At 42.1% G+C, this 15,553-nt stretch overlaps 3 protein-coding genes across 4 annotated transcripts; 2 read left to right on the plus strand and 1 right to left on the minus strand.

Annotated features, from left to right (window-relative positions):
- The first annotated feature begins 768 nt into the window (after window positions 1-768).
- LOC118432432 (tripartite motif-containing protein 3-like) lies at window positions 769-4,491 on the plus strand. Its single transcript, XM_035844007.1, has 2 exons — window positions 769-4,070; window positions 4,165-4,491. Exon 1 carries the CDS (start codon window positions 1,689-1,691, stop codon window positions 3,507-3,509), a length of 1,821 nt encoding a protein of 606 aa, XP_035699900.1. The 5' UTR covers window positions 769-1,688; the 3' UTR covers window positions 3,510-4,070; window positions 4,165-4,491.
- Window positions 4,492-4,962: 471 nt separating this feature from the next.
- On the minus strand, window positions 4,963-12,258 carry LOC118432434 (2-(3-amino-3-carboxypropyl)histidine synthase subunit 2-like). Of its 2 annotated transcripts, XM_035844010.1 has the most exons (7): window positions 11,825-12,258; window positions 9,145-9,257; window positions 8,579-8,799; window positions 6,982-7,689; window positions 6,030-6,200; window positions 5,534-5,558; window positions 4,963-5,445 (listed from the first exon to the last, which is right to left on the minus strand). In XM_035844010.1, the coding sequence occupies exons 1-7, from the start codon at window positions 11,972-11,974 to the stop codon at window positions 5,325-5,327; spliced, it is 1,509 nt and encodes a 502-aa protein (XP_035699903.1). In that variant the 5' UTR covers window positions 11,975-12,258; the 3' UTR covers window positions 4,963-5,324. The 2 variants fall into 2 exon arrangements, with proteins under 2 accessions (XP_035699903.1, XP_035699902.1); XM_035844009.1 differs by having other exon boundaries at window positions 4,964-5,558.
- A 191-nt stretch (window positions 12,259-12,449) lies between these two features.
- Window positions 12,450-15,040, plus strand: LOC118432436 (signal recognition particle receptor subunit beta-like). The gene is made up of 4 exons (XM_035844012.1): window positions 12,450-12,665; window positions 13,400-13,492; window positions 13,862-14,153; window positions 14,422-15,040. The coding sequence occupies exons 1-4, from the start codon at window positions 12,483-12,485 to the stop codon at window positions 14,583-14,585; spliced, it is 732 nt and encodes a 243-aa protein (XP_035699905.1). The 5' UTR covers window positions 12,450-12,482; the 3' UTR covers window positions 14,586-15,040.
- Window positions 15,041-15,553: the final 513 nt, after the last annotated feature.

Raw genomic sequence — 15,553 nt, forward strand, 5'->3', positions numbered from 1 at the left:
CTCAGATAAAGGGACACACAAATTGGATGTGTCTAATCTCAACCTGGTGCGCCAGACATGATAAATTTAAAAATCAAATCGAATTTCTGTTGTGACACGTAATATAAACAATTAGCCACGAAACTCAAATTGTCAGAGCTGTGAAGATAACGTTACAACATCTGCCTTTTTTCGACATTTCCAGGGTTCGAAATACACATAGTTAACATGCAAATTGCATGTAATGTTCAAGATTTGCATGTAAAAATATTCTAAACTTGCAATCTTGCATGTTAAAAATACCTGGCCTATAGTAGAAATACTGAGTAATTAGACACCCTACTCTTAGACAGAACGACATATGGACGTCTTTCTTTTTCCTTCCTTGTTTTTGTCGGTAACTTTCTCCGGCAGCTTCACTACATGTAATCAAAATTCACCGGTCCCAAGTCACCGGTCATCAGTAGGTGTTATGAATAATCAAATTCAGCTTTGCTGCAAACTTTGCTGATTATGTGGATATCATTCAAAACTTTCAAGTTCTGTCTATATTTTTATGCGCCAATTTCTGTCCGTCAAAAGTGACAGAATGGGCAAAATTCTTATTCGTCCTGAGCAGCAAAATTCCGCCAAAGGACGGGATGATGGATGCTGGCTAGAACATTGCAGTATAGACTAGTTGTATTTTGCATGTACATTTTTCAAATTGCACGTAAAATTTTTGCCAACTTGCAATTTTGCATGTAGCAAAAAAAAGTATTTCGATCCCTGATTTCTTCTGAAACATAACGTTAACGTAACTTAGATGTTGCGGAATGTCCTACTAAAGATTCATATCAAAGGCTTTGGGGGAGGTAATTCATTGTCTTAGCGTTACCAGTAAAACGTGCACATGTTTGAAGAAATCAATCTACTAAATTCATTCATTGGCGTAACGTTACGTAACGTAACTATGTGTTGATAGAGTTACCGCAAATCCAGGACAGCAAACAAATTACTTTTCTCTTGTCATGACAGTGCTCGGGGGAGTATCTGAAGCCATTGTCATGCTTTATCAATCTACGTGATATGTTTTGTATGATTAAATGAGACGTGTCATCATTTTGGTCAATCAACTATGACGATACAAAGAAAGGCAACAATTCTGGGGGAAACGCGGTCAAAATATAACGGACCAATAATGTGTACATGTGTTTGCCTATAGTAACGATAGTCCAATGTATTGTACCGGTGCAGTGATCTTGTGGGCTGACAGAAGAAGAACAGGGGCCCCGAGCATAATCAAATAGCGTTTGATATTAATTTTCCGAACTGTCCCTCTTCAGGGCCGCTCGGGAAAATGAAACCGTAGCCGCCCACTTGTTGAAGGTCGCCGTGGATGTCAATTTTATATTTTGCTGTGGCTGCCAAACGGTAAAATTCGAACATTCCTGAAATGGATCTTTTTCGTTTTCTTGCGACGTCACAGTCACTTTCGAACGTCCGTGAAAAAGATCTATTTGAACCTAGACCGCCATCACGGATTTTCGTCGTCGTCTGCTATCTCAAACCTAAAAGGGTGTGATGTTGTGCTCCTGGCCTCTTGTGTTTTGACGACTTTTGTCAACACCTTCTTAACAGTGTTAAAGGACTGAAACACACTATTCTGAATTAACTCCGAGACCGTCAGCCAAAGTGATCAAGATTATTTTCATTGATCAACTTTTGACATGGCGACTGCTGCACCGTCAAGCCTGAGAGCACAGATCCGCGAAGAACTGACCTGCAGCATCTGCCTGGAGCTGTTCACCAGGCCCAAGGTGCTGCCCTGTCAGCACACCTTCTGTCAGGGCTGTCTACAGCACCATGCAGGTGGGGGTGTGCGCTTCATGTGCCCGAACTGTCGTCGACAAGTCAGGTTGCAACGTCAAGAGGTCAAGTCACTACCTGATAACCTTATTGCGGCAAGCCTTTGCGAGAGGCTGCAGTACCAGAACACTCCATCAGGAGACGCAAGGGAGCAACCACAGGACCGAGACAGATGCCAGTCCCACCCTCATGAAGAAGTCCAACTCTTCTGTAAACAGTGTGACGAGCCAGTCTGCAACGAATGTTTGGATGAAGGGCACAGTGATCATGTCACTATAAGCCTGAAGAGGGCCTCACAGGAAAGAAAGCCCCCCGTCCAAGCACTTCTTGATGAGGGGAGGAGAATCTTAGAAACCTACTGTAGTTTCCTCAAAAGCCTGAGGGAGAAAGAGGAAAGTCTGAATGAACAAAAACGATTGACAGACAACAGCATTATTCAGGCCCACAAACAAGCAGCGCAGGAACTCGCAGAGAACAGAGTCCATCTCTTGTCTGCAGTAGAAGAAAATCAGGGTAAAAACAATGAAGAGTTACAGAAGAAAAGGGACGAAGTTCTAGCAGGTATCAGTCGACTATCTACTGCCTGCGATCAAGCTGAACAAGAAATGGAGCGGGGAGGGGTAGGGTTTCACAGTCAGGAAGCTATTTTGACGGAGGTCATCGGGACATACCAACAAAAGGAAGCACCAAGTACTACACAATCTCAGTCTGCAGTCTTCAAGCCAATAAACACCTCTGTGCAAGTATTGGGACATGTCATGTTCCAGCCTGCTCCAATCAGTGATCACCACCAGGAAAAAATAATATCGTTTGGTCGACTGGGCTCAACAACAGCAACTGTCAGCACACCTCTTGGTGTAACAGTCTCGGATGAAAGAGAGATCTATGTAGCAGATCTTGGGATCAAGAAAATCCAAGTCTTCACCTTGCAGGGAACGTTTGTGCGCCAGTTCCCTATGATCGAGCTATGTGGACAGGGTATGGAATCAGTTGATGTGGCAATGGGCAGGTTGGGAGTGTGGGTGGTGGGGGTAACATGCCTAAAGATTGCTAACTTTGCTGTACATTATAGCAAAGACGGCAGGGTGCTGAGAAAGTTTCACTTACAACAGGCAGGGTGCCAAAGAGGAGTTGCTGTGGACACCAGGATGAACCACATCCTCATCACACAAACCATAGTAGAAGACTGGGGTAGAGCTCGGGGAGAGGTGATAGTTCTCGGGTCAGATGGAACTCTTGTGAGAACTGTGGATGGGAAAGCCCCAGGCTCAGGTTGGTTGTCATCCCTTTTCTGGCAGCAGAGGATGAAGCGGCTCATGTACATCTCTGTAGATGGAGAAGGGAGGATTCTTGTGTCAGACTGGGACAACCATTGTGTCTTCGTGTACGATGACTTTGGGAAGTTTTTGTTCAAGTTTGGAGGTGAGGGAAGTGGTGAAGGTAAGCTGAAGCATCCATATGGCAGTGGTACAGACAGTTCAGGTAACATCATTGTGGCAGACAGTGGAAACAATCGTGTGGAACTGTTTGACCTAACGGGCAGATTCAAACACATCACTACAAATATAGAGCACCCAGGGGGTGTCGCCATGGCACCACAGGGACAGCTGGTGGTGACCTGCTGCAAAAACCACACAGTGCATATAGTACCCTCCTCTATGATATACAGTAGCCAATGTTAATCAAAAGTCAAGATGATTCATTGTACAGATCAAACCTCTTAGAATTCAAATCAGATGAAGCAATCTTCCACGAGGTATATGTTGTTTTACAAAGCATTCATGTTATACATGTCGTTGAGCAGGGTACAGGTAAGGTTGGACTCTAAATGATAAAGCCCTTATGACAGCTGCTATGAAGAGGTTACATCTTATCAACATCTCTGTTTTTCACAAACTTTTGAATACTCTAGAATGGAATTATCCTATTTCTAGAAAGTTATGACTGCAGAAGATATAAGTAATACATCTACATTGGTAAAGGTTTATTCTCAGAAAAGAAACAGTCCAAGGAATAATTTTACAATTGTCTTAAAATTACCCTGGGAGCCAGACAGGACCGGGTAGCTAGCGAGTTTTGTTCGGGGACCCAAGTCAGTCAGCCCGCAGATCTCACATTAGTGCTCCGGGGGAGTTTAAGCCTGAAGAAGTTATCGCTACCCTTTCCGTCGGGAGAAGGGTCCTAGCTGCCTGATCCCGGCTGGCTCCCAGGCTTTCTTAAAATGGGCCAGTACATTGTGATAGGTAGACATCATTCACCTCGTGAGCACCATGTTTTAACCCTCAAACACCCAAGTGGGGTCCATTTGGACCCCAGGCGTACATTTTGAAGTGATAGGTAGACATCATTCACCTCGTGAGCACCATGTTTTAACCCTCAAACACCCGAGTGGGGTCCATTTGGACCCCAGGCGTACATTTTGAAGTGATAGGTAGACATCATTCACCTCGTGAGCACCATGTTTGAAACATTACTGGAAGACATTGTTGTCTGCTGTAATGTTGCTCCAGTGTTTGGGACTTACTCTTACTGTAGTCGTCCCTTTGAACGCCATGACCAGGGAACCAGGGCAGGGTTGGATGGAAAAGTTGTGTCAACAGTAAACTGCTATATAATAAGTACATGGGCTACATTATTTGTACAAATTAAATTGTTTTCAAATTTCAGGATGGTACTGTATTATTTATAGAAGGTTATGCTTGCAGAAGAGAGATAAGATGTAAGGAGCAAGGGTTTGCCAATAGCACTACCCATCTGGAAATTGCAACATATAATTTCTACCAGGGGGTATTCATGTTGTAAATTGGTTTGTTTATGAGATAGCAATGATTCCAGTAAAATGTTAATAAAATTTTATCAGGTTGCCATTATCATTGAAATCAAACTTATATTCAAACATAAAACTCAAAATAACATCAGTTAAAGATATTGTATTTTCTGTTTGACAGACATAGAAATACAGAAAAATCTAAAAAAATTGAGTCAACAGAAAATCTATTTATAAGATTTACAGGTTTTCAACATAATAAGATTTTCATTACTTCTTTAGTTATTCTTGTTTCAATAACTAAAAAAACAATGCCTATGGCAGATTATGAAATAAAGATTAGATAAAGTGTAGATTCAAAAGGAAAGTGGACTTACTTACTAATTTTATTCAAATTGCAACAAGGATAATTTGGACTGACCCAAAATGCTTGCCTGTGCAGCCCAAGTCTTTACCAAGGTATAAAATATGGGCCATCCAATGTGACCAGATAAAACCCCTTCCTTACTAGAACCTGACCTGTATTTTTGAAAACCCTCCCCACCCCCTTACACCTGAGGACCCCCCTTGTCCCCTCCAGCCCCTGGCTCATGAGTGTACCCTGCTGCTATCCCCTTCCTCCCCTCCACAGCTGTGGTGACCTCAGTCTCTCCCCTCGTCCCCTCCAGCCCCTGGCTCATGACTGTACCCAGCTGCTATCCCCTTCCTCCCCTCCACAGCAGTGGTGACCTCAGTCTCTCCCCTCGTCCCCTCCAGCCCCTGGCTCATGACTGTACCCAGCTGCTATCCCCTTCCTCCCCTCCACAGCTGTGGTGACCTCAGTCTCTCCCAGCTTCTGCTCCAGCCCCTGGCTCATGACTGTACCCTGCTGCTATCCCCTTCCTCCCCTCTACAGCAGTGGTGACCTCAGTCTCTCCCAGCTTCTGCTCCAGACCCTGCCAGGACAGGGACTGCAGGAAGGATGCTATGAAGGGAGAAGGACAAGTTTTAATGGGCAGCAAAGTTATCTATGCCATAGTGTTATACATGTATCTCAACATCTCATCAGTTCATAAATGTATTCATTTCTCAATAAGAGATGTCAAAATAAAAAAAAAAGGTGTAATAGTCTTTAACAAAAACATTACAAAAAGTATATTTATTTTTCATACATACAAGTTGTTTTGGAAGTATCAATGTTTTAACATACTATACGTCCCGGCAGTGATTCAATCATAGATTATTCACAGCCTTTGCCAGTGTAGTGAATGCTATCAATTTTAGCCTGGATGGCATCCTAGTTAGTTTACTGGGACTCCCATACTCTGTCCTCTGCTATAGTATAGGAGCCCCAGTAAAATAACTAGGATAACACTCTGGCTATTCCAACGCCTCTACAAGGAATAAAAATGCAAAGGCACCCCCTAGCAGTTTGCAAGTGAACACCAGCACATACCTCCTGAGTTGCTCTCAGCCACAGTGAGCACATCATCTCTCTTCACCACGGCTGTACTGCCTGCTGCCTCCTCCTCTCTCAGCCCCACCCTCCTCATTCCTCCTGAGATCAGCGACACGTCTGTTTCATCCTCACCTGTCCCTTCACTCATAGGCACATGTGATGGTGCACCTTGTGAAAAACAACATTGTATTTGTCAACTATGTGTACTGAAGAAAGTTATTTTTGGTCCCTACACATGTGGAAATGACTACTTCTGAGCCCTGTTTCTCTTTGCATTAAGGTATCTCGGTTGGCTAAATTGGCATTTTGACCTTCCACTGTTTTCTTATCAATGAATTAAGAAAGAATGGAGCCGTAACGAATGTTGATAGATGGGCATTAAAGAATTCTAAATCTGATTTTTGGGGGGCCAAATTGATGACGTCATCATTCTTATTACCTCTGATATTATTTTTTTCTATGACAAAATACAGCACTTTGGTACATACCACTGTAATGAAACTTCGTTTTTCGTTGTATAATGATGAAAGCTACAAACGTAGTGTTGCGCAAACTGATATCTACTAAAGATCTGTAGTTATTAAGAATTAAATTTTTTTAATTAGATGAAAACAAACATTTTCTAATTTCTACAGATCATTAGTAGATATCAATTTGCGCAACACTACGTTTGTAGCTCTATCAGAGGCAATAAAAATGATGACGTCATCAATTTGGCCCCCAAAAAATCAGATTTTGAATTCTCTAATGCCCATCTATCAACATTCGTTACGGCTCCATTCTTTCTTAATTCATTAATAAGAAAACAGTGGAAGGTCAAAATGCCAATTTAGCCAACCGAGATACCTTAAAACAACTTTTCTCACATTTAAACAAAATAGCTCCTTTGTTTTCAACTCATCATAGAGAATGAATGTTGATGATGGGGATAGCTAATTTAAAGGTCTACCTGGAAGCAGTTCTCTGAAGTCTGTGATGTATTCTCCTGTCCACTCTCGGGCGCTGTTGCACGCTAGCTCCATCTCAAACGGCGTCACCACCGGACGGTAGAACTCTGACGAATCAATCAAAGTATTCTCTGAACACGCCACGAGCACAAACACATCAATTTCCATGAAATTCGCCAGCTTTGGCACATTTAACTTCCCCATGACAAACGTGTAGCTTTTCTTTCCAGCTTTCTTTATCATCTCCTTCAAGTTGTTGATCACAGTAAGGTAGTCTGAGACGCCAAGTGTTCCCGCGACAATTCCAACCACGTTTGCCTCCTTGGCTTTTTCTACCATGTAGTACCTCTTCATCAAGGCTTTGTTGACATTCAGTGTTTCTTTCCGACAGTTTCTTTCCTCTGGGTTGTAACTGTAGAATGTACACCTGTTGTACGCCATCATAAGGTTCGTTAAGGTTAGACTTTCTTCTCCGATGTAGAAGATTGAATACGAGTCCAACTCTGTATCTGCTTGGAGACAGAATGTTCTACCAAACCTACAGATGACTTGGCTATCTTGTTTAAGAGTGTTTTCCTGTGTTGGTGTGCTGTCTGTAGTGTGCTCACTCATCTCTGTAGAGGACTCTGTATCCAGTTTGGAGTCTGGTATGTTGAGACGGGAGGTGACCAAATGTGTGTACTCCTGACTAAGCCTGGTGCTGATGTCATCTGAAATACAAAAACACCCAAATCATCAGTACATGGAGATTATAGCAGTGGAGAAAATGTACAACAGAGGGTGGGACTGGTATATCTGAGTAGGACAATTTTGGAAACATGTTTGCACACTAAGCATAGTGAAACTCAGGGTTGTAGGCAGCATCCCTCCTTCCATCCTTTCACGGAATTTTGTAGTTGGGGACGGAAAAAAAAATTTGCCTCTGTGACGAACAAAACTTGATATGTATGACGGAGTCACTGTAATAGTTTTAGGCATGCCCAAGGCTAACTGCGCATGAGCAGAGAGGAGGGGTTCAGGAGAGGAGAGTTCGGCAGTGTGAAGTCCTGCTATGTAGATTTAGAGATTTCATGGATTAAAGAGCAACATCGGAACAACAGCGTCGGTCTATCTTGTGACAATATGTAAACATATGATAAAACTGTCTCCCTTGTGTAATTTTTCACCAAAACAGATGCCATTGAACAGCTTAGTCTACCAGCAAAATTTATGCTTCAAAATGCATGAAATAGTGTTTCAGAGGGGCTTGATTTCAAAGTTTTCCGGTGAGTATGCCCCTGGATCCCCCTAGGAATGTTGCACCTTCGGCGCTCAATAGGATTCAAATTTAAGGTGATGGAAAATTATTTCAGGCTGGCTACAACCCTGGTGAAACTATTGAAAAACTGCAAGGGCTCCTTCATTAGATACTAGTGTAGGAGTTTGCATACAGTAGTTATATACAAACAATGTTTGTATATAACTATGCAAAGGTTTAATATGTGTGACAAGTCACTACATGCATCAGAACCAGTCTGATCTACATGCCAGTGCTTCACCAAAAAGGGGTAACTTATGACTGTATATATACCAGTACAGATACAGGAACAGAACACTTACTGATGCTAGCAGAGTAAGTGACATCTGACATGAGGATGACTCTGGTGTGTTGGTCAGGTATGAGGTCCCTGAAACTCTGCACACAGTGTTCCACATCCACAGGTCGACAACAGAACACATACAGGACAGGCAGGTGGGAGGTGGGGCTCAGACAGGACTGGCCATAGTGGATGATACAGTCAGCATTCACATGCTGGGCAGCCACCTCATCTACACAGCAACTGTGGGGAGAAGAAAACACTGTTTTATAGATTGCCAGGAAGACATAACTTGTACTTAAGTCTTAAGTACAATTTTCTTTACTTTTAGTAACGTTACATATGTAATGTTATATCCCTACTTTGCTTTGTCTTAAAAGTCCACATGTACCTAAAATGATAGTAGAATAGGTAGTTAATTAGCCTTTTGTCGCGGAAACACATAAACACGCATGTACAAAACAACATGTACTAGTAATGTTATTCAGGTTAAGCCCCTATGTCAAGATCATGTTCTTTCACACACATGTGTAAAATGTACTAAAGAATGGCAGGAAATCTAAACTCAACTACTCTCACATAATTTACCTTCCATAGGATGTGTCTCCTAAGATGTACACCTTTGCCCCAGTTTTCTTTTCCATCTTTGAAGCAACTTCTGTCGCATCTACAAGGAGACAGTCTGGGAACTGCAGGGCAACCTGACATGTAAGCAGAGATCCATTTTTAAAACTGGACAGGTAACGTTAATGTTTACAAGTAAGATAACATTGGTCAATTTCGATTTTACATGTACAGCAGCTACAGAGGGTTTTGGAACCTTAAGACGTTGACTTGTGTTTCAAAACTAATACAGCAACTTCCTGACACCGAAAGTACAATAAAGTTACTGTCTATCATATTTCTATCATAATCCTCATAAACGGTATACTGTATTCTAAATCAGGTGTTTTCCAATTGTCAGGCATGAGCATCAGTGCCAAGTTTTGACGGGTTTACGGAAAAGCCTGGGCCCAGGAGCTGGGCTGGCTAGCCTGAAAGACTACCTTTTTTGGGCCCCAAGGCTATGCATGGGGTTTGGTCTGCAGCTGAAGTTTTTTAAATAAAAAACTGGGTCAATGACAATCCCAGCTGTGGGTGGGATGGGGCTGGGATGGGATGGGGAAAGATAACAGTTGATCATATTGCTGGGCTTGCAATGAATAGCTCAACCAAGACTGGAAGAAAACAATCATAACCCAACTAAATTCCAAGTATACAACAGAAAATGCTGGAAATGTTAAGACTGAAGGGGAGGGGTACTAGGCGAAATAAAGAATAGATGGGTCAGGAAATGATAGCGCACAACATCAAATTCAAAACAGATGTCATGCATGTATGGGTGGGTGTGTCACTGTGTGTGTTTGTACATGAAATTTCTTTGTAGAAAAACTGGGTCAGTGGTAACCCAAGACAACAGTTGGTCCTCTAGGATAGGGGCTGTTTGCCAAAACATCAAATTTGAAACAGATGTCTCAAACATAAAGTGTGAGTGAGCATGGATGTAGGAATGGATGTATGAGGGTCTGCATGCCTTTTTCCGTTAAGCGTTACGAGCCATTTTAATTCACCGTTAATCGTTACCGACCCGCTCTAATTCAACGTTAATCGTTATCGGTATATTCTTCGTGAAGCGTTATTGGTCGTTTTAATTCAACGTTAATCGTTATTTGTTATCCCGAATTCACCGTTAATCGTTACCAAGAAATTCTTCGTAACCCGTTGTACACGCGAAGTCTAATGCCAGATAGAACCCCTGAGAATGCAGGAAATGGCGTTTCAAAGGGTCCATATTTCAAAATTTCTCCGAGCCTCCCGGCCTTCGGCTCTGGACAGGGTAAAATATGTTGCGGAAGCGTTGCCCTCAAAAACTTTATCACTCATACAGATTTCAGTGTCAAGCTTAGTTTCGGGCAAAAAGTACTCCTAGAATGCAGAAAATGAGGTTTCTCCGGACCTCCCTTGTGACGGCTTGCGCCCTTGGCGCTTACGACGACATGGCGAAAATATATTAGGGGCGTAGGTTTTCGCACAAAACAACCTTTTCTCTGTAATAAAATGTTACAATTGTATATCTAATTTAGTTTCGCCTTACAGCAAAATCTGTCCTTCAAAAGGCAGTAAATGGCGTTTCAGACGGTCCAGATTTTAAAATTTCCCCGGACTTATATTGCAACGTCTCGTGCCTTCCGGGCTCGAATCGAAATGTTAAAATATGTCGGGGGCTCTGGGGATGGAGGCCAAAGCTATAACTATGTGTAATTTGATGAAAATGTCAAAATCAACCTAACTTAGTCGGTCTGCAAAATTTGCCCCAAAATGCAGGAAATAGCATTTAAGAGGGTCTTGATTTTAAAACTTTCCCGGGGAGCATACCCCCGGACCCCCCTGGAATGCGTCGCGCCTTCGGCGCTCCATGTGCTGAAACAATAGTTCAATCCCTTCATAAGAAATTTGCTGCCGCCGTCTCTGTGGCGGGCTGGGAACTCTAGATCTGCCTCCGTCAATTTACAGATGTCATGGACATTGTCCCTGTCATTCCTCCGGGTTCTGGGCACCTTTTGCTTCTCACAATGTCATTAGTCGGATATTTTCACCCATTGAATAGGACTGCACGTCAATGTTACTTAAGTGTTATGCGTTGTAGCTCCTTCTGAATTTACCGTTAAGCGTTATCGGGCCTCCTGAATTTACCGTTAAGCGTTACCGGGCCTCCTGAATTCACCGTTAAGCGTTACCAGGACCCCCCCATGCAGACCCTCATGTATGTTATGTGTTTATATGTGTCAATTGTATGTGAGGGGGGGTGTATAATATGACGTGCAAGGTTAGTGTTGTTTGTGCTATTCGTTTCTCTCATGTAGGACAATTACTGATAGTCACTATAAGTATTGTAGGAATTACTGCCATTACAGTCAAAGAAAAAGTAAATGTACTAATAACCCTTGGAGTTACAGTAGTTGATGTTGATTATTCATTGCTGTAAACCATTGAACCCCAATCCCCCCATAGATAAGACCAAACTGTTGCCTTCTGTCCAATGCACCCTGCATGCACTGGAACTGTGGGTTGCCCAGTTTTATGTTTTAAAAAATCTATTATGGGTCAAACCCCATCAATAGCCTTGGGGCCCAAAAAGGGTGGCCTGGCTAGCCTGCAGGCTAGCCTGCTGGGCCCAGGCTTTTCCGTAAACCCAGTTTTGACTATGGGGAGGGGGGCGTCCACCTACCTTGTGAAAGCCACGGATTTTCACCCACTCCACACATCTCGAGATCTCGTACAGCGCCTCCACCGAGTCAGGAGACGTTCTGGAAGGAGAGGAGATGCCGAGGGATCTGTTGATGACTTCTGAACTGTCACTGCTGAATGCCACGGCCATTATCTTCGTGGAGAAGTTGCTTCTCAGTGTTGCAACATCCCAACTCACATGTGTGGTTTCTCATGAGAGGGCGATGATATGTAAATATAAAACAGATGAATTCAATACTAGCCAAGGTAACTATGTATACAGGAAAAAGGTTAAAGTAAAAACTGATATAGCTTACATAAATAAGACAAGACACTAAACTGTATCCTATAGTCACGATACTTGTCAAATATTAAGAAATTATATAAACGTTTTATGTTTGCGACCCTTCGTTTTATCTCTTGAGTTGAAAGGTTAAACTATGGAGGGCCATATGTAGGGTTTCCAGTACCCGAATCATTTTTCGACTGCATTTGAACTTGGGTAAAATGCACTGTTGACCATATAAAAGTCCCAAGAATTATGCATTTTTCAAGGATTCAGATATTAGTCAGCGGGCACCCAACTGTCTGTAGTTTGGCACAGACTACAAAAGGTGTTGTGGAAAAACTCCATTGTGAACCCCTATAGAGTTTCCAAGATGCCTGACGCTAGCGTGGCGGATATGTTGGACCCTGCCGTGATTGTGCCCGTGCTGGTCGCCCTGTTGGTTGTGGTGCTCACAGCCGTGATCCTCAAGTTCGTCTTCGGCGGGAGAAGCAGCAGAAATGCCGTTCTGTTGGTGGGGCTGTGTGATAGCGGGAAAACAACACTCTTTGGTCAGGTACGTGGGGAGGGGGGCAGCGGAAGTCACTTCTTTTTCGATGCTGTGTTTTAAAATAATACCTAGTTCTCAAGGTCTGTATTGAGATGGCACGCAGTATATTTGACAACTTATTTAATAGAATTTTTGTAAGCTAAAAATATCAACCTCGTTTCACTTTTTACAACTCATTCATGATCAGAGCAGTAACTTTGTTACGTAAATCACCATATGGCAAGATAAATATTTTAATGAAGAGATGCGAATGTCAGACAAGTCGGACTACAGACAAGTCGGACCACTATACAGTGTGTAATGAAAGAGGTAGAGGCTGTTGAAAATAAGACCCCCCCCCCACACACACACACTATTGACAGGCTAAGCTATTCATTTTCAATAAAAGAATTTCACTTTTGTCTTGACTGACTATTCAGGTGAAAACTAAGAAATAGCCCTAACCTAACTGTTTATTGTGTAGAATGGTACCAAAAGAAGATTTTGTTTGACTGCTGACAGGAGGTTCAAGAAGATAACATGTATGATGTCTCTTCGCTGACGAAGATCATCTAGGGCCAACCCACGTCCTACCCCCCTCCAATGTATGATGTACATTACTGTTAAATATGGTCAGATGGTGCTCTGGGTTGGTTATGTTCTGACTTGTTTAGGTTCATCAAATAAGTACCTATAGCTGATAGATGAAATGTAATGTTAATGTTTCTGATATTTCAAAACTTGTTAAATTTTTTTCACAGCTAACGGAGAGAAAATCAGTAAAAACTCACACCTCCATCAAGAAGAACCAAGGGACCTACAACCTACAGGAGGGCAAGAAAGGCAGTCTACAGGTGGGTTTGGGGTCAGAATCAGAGTGTGTATGTACATGTCTCTGTGCATTATACAGTATAAGGTCCCATTCAGTCTTGCAGGTCAAATAAAGTCATATTTCCTTCTATATTGTGGCCTTGCTGTTTTGTTGCAACGTTTCCAAATGTAATAAAGATATCTGACTAAGAAGTAAGAATTTTCTAATTTTCTGTTTCTTTTATGCATTTTTAACACATTAAAAGTTAATGGTGTTGTACAAATGCATAGTGCCCCAATGACCCACTAGAAGGTCAAGGGATAGGTAAGTCAAGAGATGAGGTACAAATGCACATGTGTACAGCTTGCAGGAAAGTAGGGATATTGACATTGTTCAATCCCCCACCACACAGCTTGTAGACCTCCCAGGGCACGAGCGACTGCGTCTCCTGAACGTGGATGAGCACAAGACGGCCGCTAAGGCCATCGTCTACCTGCTGGATTCTTCCACGTTTCAACGCGACCTCCGAGACATCGCTGAGTTCCTGTACATCCTGCTGGTGGATGCGGCGCTGGCGAAAGCTCCGTTCCTGATCGTGTGTAACAAGCAGGACATGACCCTGGCGAAGTCGGAGAAGGTTGTGAAGGGAATGCTTGAGAAGGAGATCAACATGCTGCGAGTGACTCGCCAAGCCGCTCTTGAAGGTATGGTGAACACACTTGAAATGTTCCATCAAATACAGTATTGTTAACTCAATATATATTACCAGCTATACAATATTGTTAGCAGTAATATTTTTTTTTTAGGAATGGAGAAGTGTTTTAGAAAGTAGACCTACTGAGCTACTGTATTACTTTTCATTCATTGGATATTGTAAATCAGTATTATTCCATTTTGATTTTTTTCTCAAATCTAACATAAAAGCATTTTTTGCATCATGTATAATGCTGTTGTGTTCTTTTTAAACAACAGGTACAGATGGCAGTAGTGGTAACAACAACACCTTCCTAGGGAGGAAAGACAAAGACTTTGAGTTCACACAGCTGCAGCAGCAGGTGGCGTTTGTGGAATGCAGCTGTCTGGAGGGGAAGCTGAACATCACAGGGGTGGAGGACTGGATCAACAACATTGGATAGACAGTGGAACAGTCACACTAGTGCTAGCAATACTTTATAGTTCTGCTATAGGTCATGGATTGGAAAGTGTCCTACATGTACTAGCATTGCAAAGCAACTGTTGAATTGAAAGTCACTATATTGCTTTATGTAGTAATTCGTTTTTTGACATTACAGAAGTACAGTGAATGAGTCATGAATCAAGGACTTCAGAAAAGTTACTCATGTCTGGAATTTTTTATGAATCATTCAATATTGTCTTCAATCGATGTTGACAGTTTAACTTAATTTGTAGACATCAAAGATGCTCCCATATTTGTTTGGACAAAAGATATTTAACACAGACATCTATAAATTTTTTTTCGTGTCTAGTTGCAGGTATTAGGACAAAAGTGTGTCATATTTTGAATATGACAGTCTGTGATGTATTTCTGTATGTTGGCAGTTTTGTGCCAAATAAACAGATACAGCTTATACATGCAATCTCTGATGTGTTTCAATTGATTTGTGCTTTACAAACAAATATTTGCTCCTTTGATAAATGATTAGATAATAGGTCAACATGAAGCCATTCTTGTGTGAGAGGGTAAAATGCTGGGGAAGATACTAAACCCAGGTGTCTTCAGATTATACAGCCAAAAACATGCCAGAACATGAGAAACAAACAATCTATAAAAGATGCAGACACATGAAGTGCATAGTGCAAGGATATGTAACTATGAATATTTTGTTCTGTTTGTGTTTAGTTTTCAAATCTTCAAAAAATATTGTAGAGGTCTACTTTGCTGGGCAAGTCTGCTTGAGTGTTTTTGCTAGATACAAGTCCTCCCCAAATTTCTTTGAATTTGAAATGCCTCAGCTGTGACGTACACGTTGTCCATATCCCAAGAGATTCGAGGTAGACAGTCCTAGATTAGCTCTCTTTGTGGATGCATCCCTTTGTTGTAGCAACCACTACAACACATTGCATCATGTAATGCATATATTCC

This window comes from Branchiostoma floridae, chromosome 15 (assembly GCF_000003815.2).
Source record: "Branchiostoma floridae strain S238N-H82 chromosome 15, Bfl_VNyyK, whole genome shotgun sequence".
Classification (NCBI taxonomy): Eukaryota; Metazoa; Chordata; class Leptocardii; order Amphioxiformes; family Branchiostomatidae; genus Branchiostoma; species Branchiostoma floridae.

Bases quoted from the DNA above. Each gene is read 5' to 3' on its own strand.
- LOC118432432 (XM_035844007.1), top strand. From the start codon at position 1,689: ATGGCGACTGCTGCACCGTCAAGCCTGAGAGCACAGATCCGCGAAGAA.
- LOC118432434 (XM_035844010.1), bottom strand. From the start codon at position 11,974: ATGGCCGTGGCATTCAGCAGTGACAGTTCAGAAGTCATCAACAGATCC. The intron at 8,800-9,144 runs GTAAATTATGTG...TTCTCCCCACAG, and splicing joins GGAGACACATCCTATGGAAG to TTGCTGTGTAGATGAGGTGG. The intron at 5,446-5,533 runs GCAGGGTCTGGA...TACAGTCATGAG, and splicing joins TTCCTGCAGTCCCTGTCCTG to CCAGGGGCTGGAGCAGAAGC.
- LOC118432436 (XM_035844012.1), top strand. From the start codon at position 12,483: ATGCCTGACGCTAGCGTGGCGGATATGTTGGACCCTGCCGTGATTGTG. The intron at 12,666-13,399 runs GTACGTGGGGAG...TTTTTTTCACAG, and splicing joins AAACAACACTCTTTGGTCAG to CTAACGGAGAGAAAATCAGT. The intron at 13,493-13,861 runs GTGGGTTTGGGG...CCCACCACACAG, and splicing joins GCAAGAAAGGCAGTCTACAG to CTTGTAGACCTCCCAGGGCA.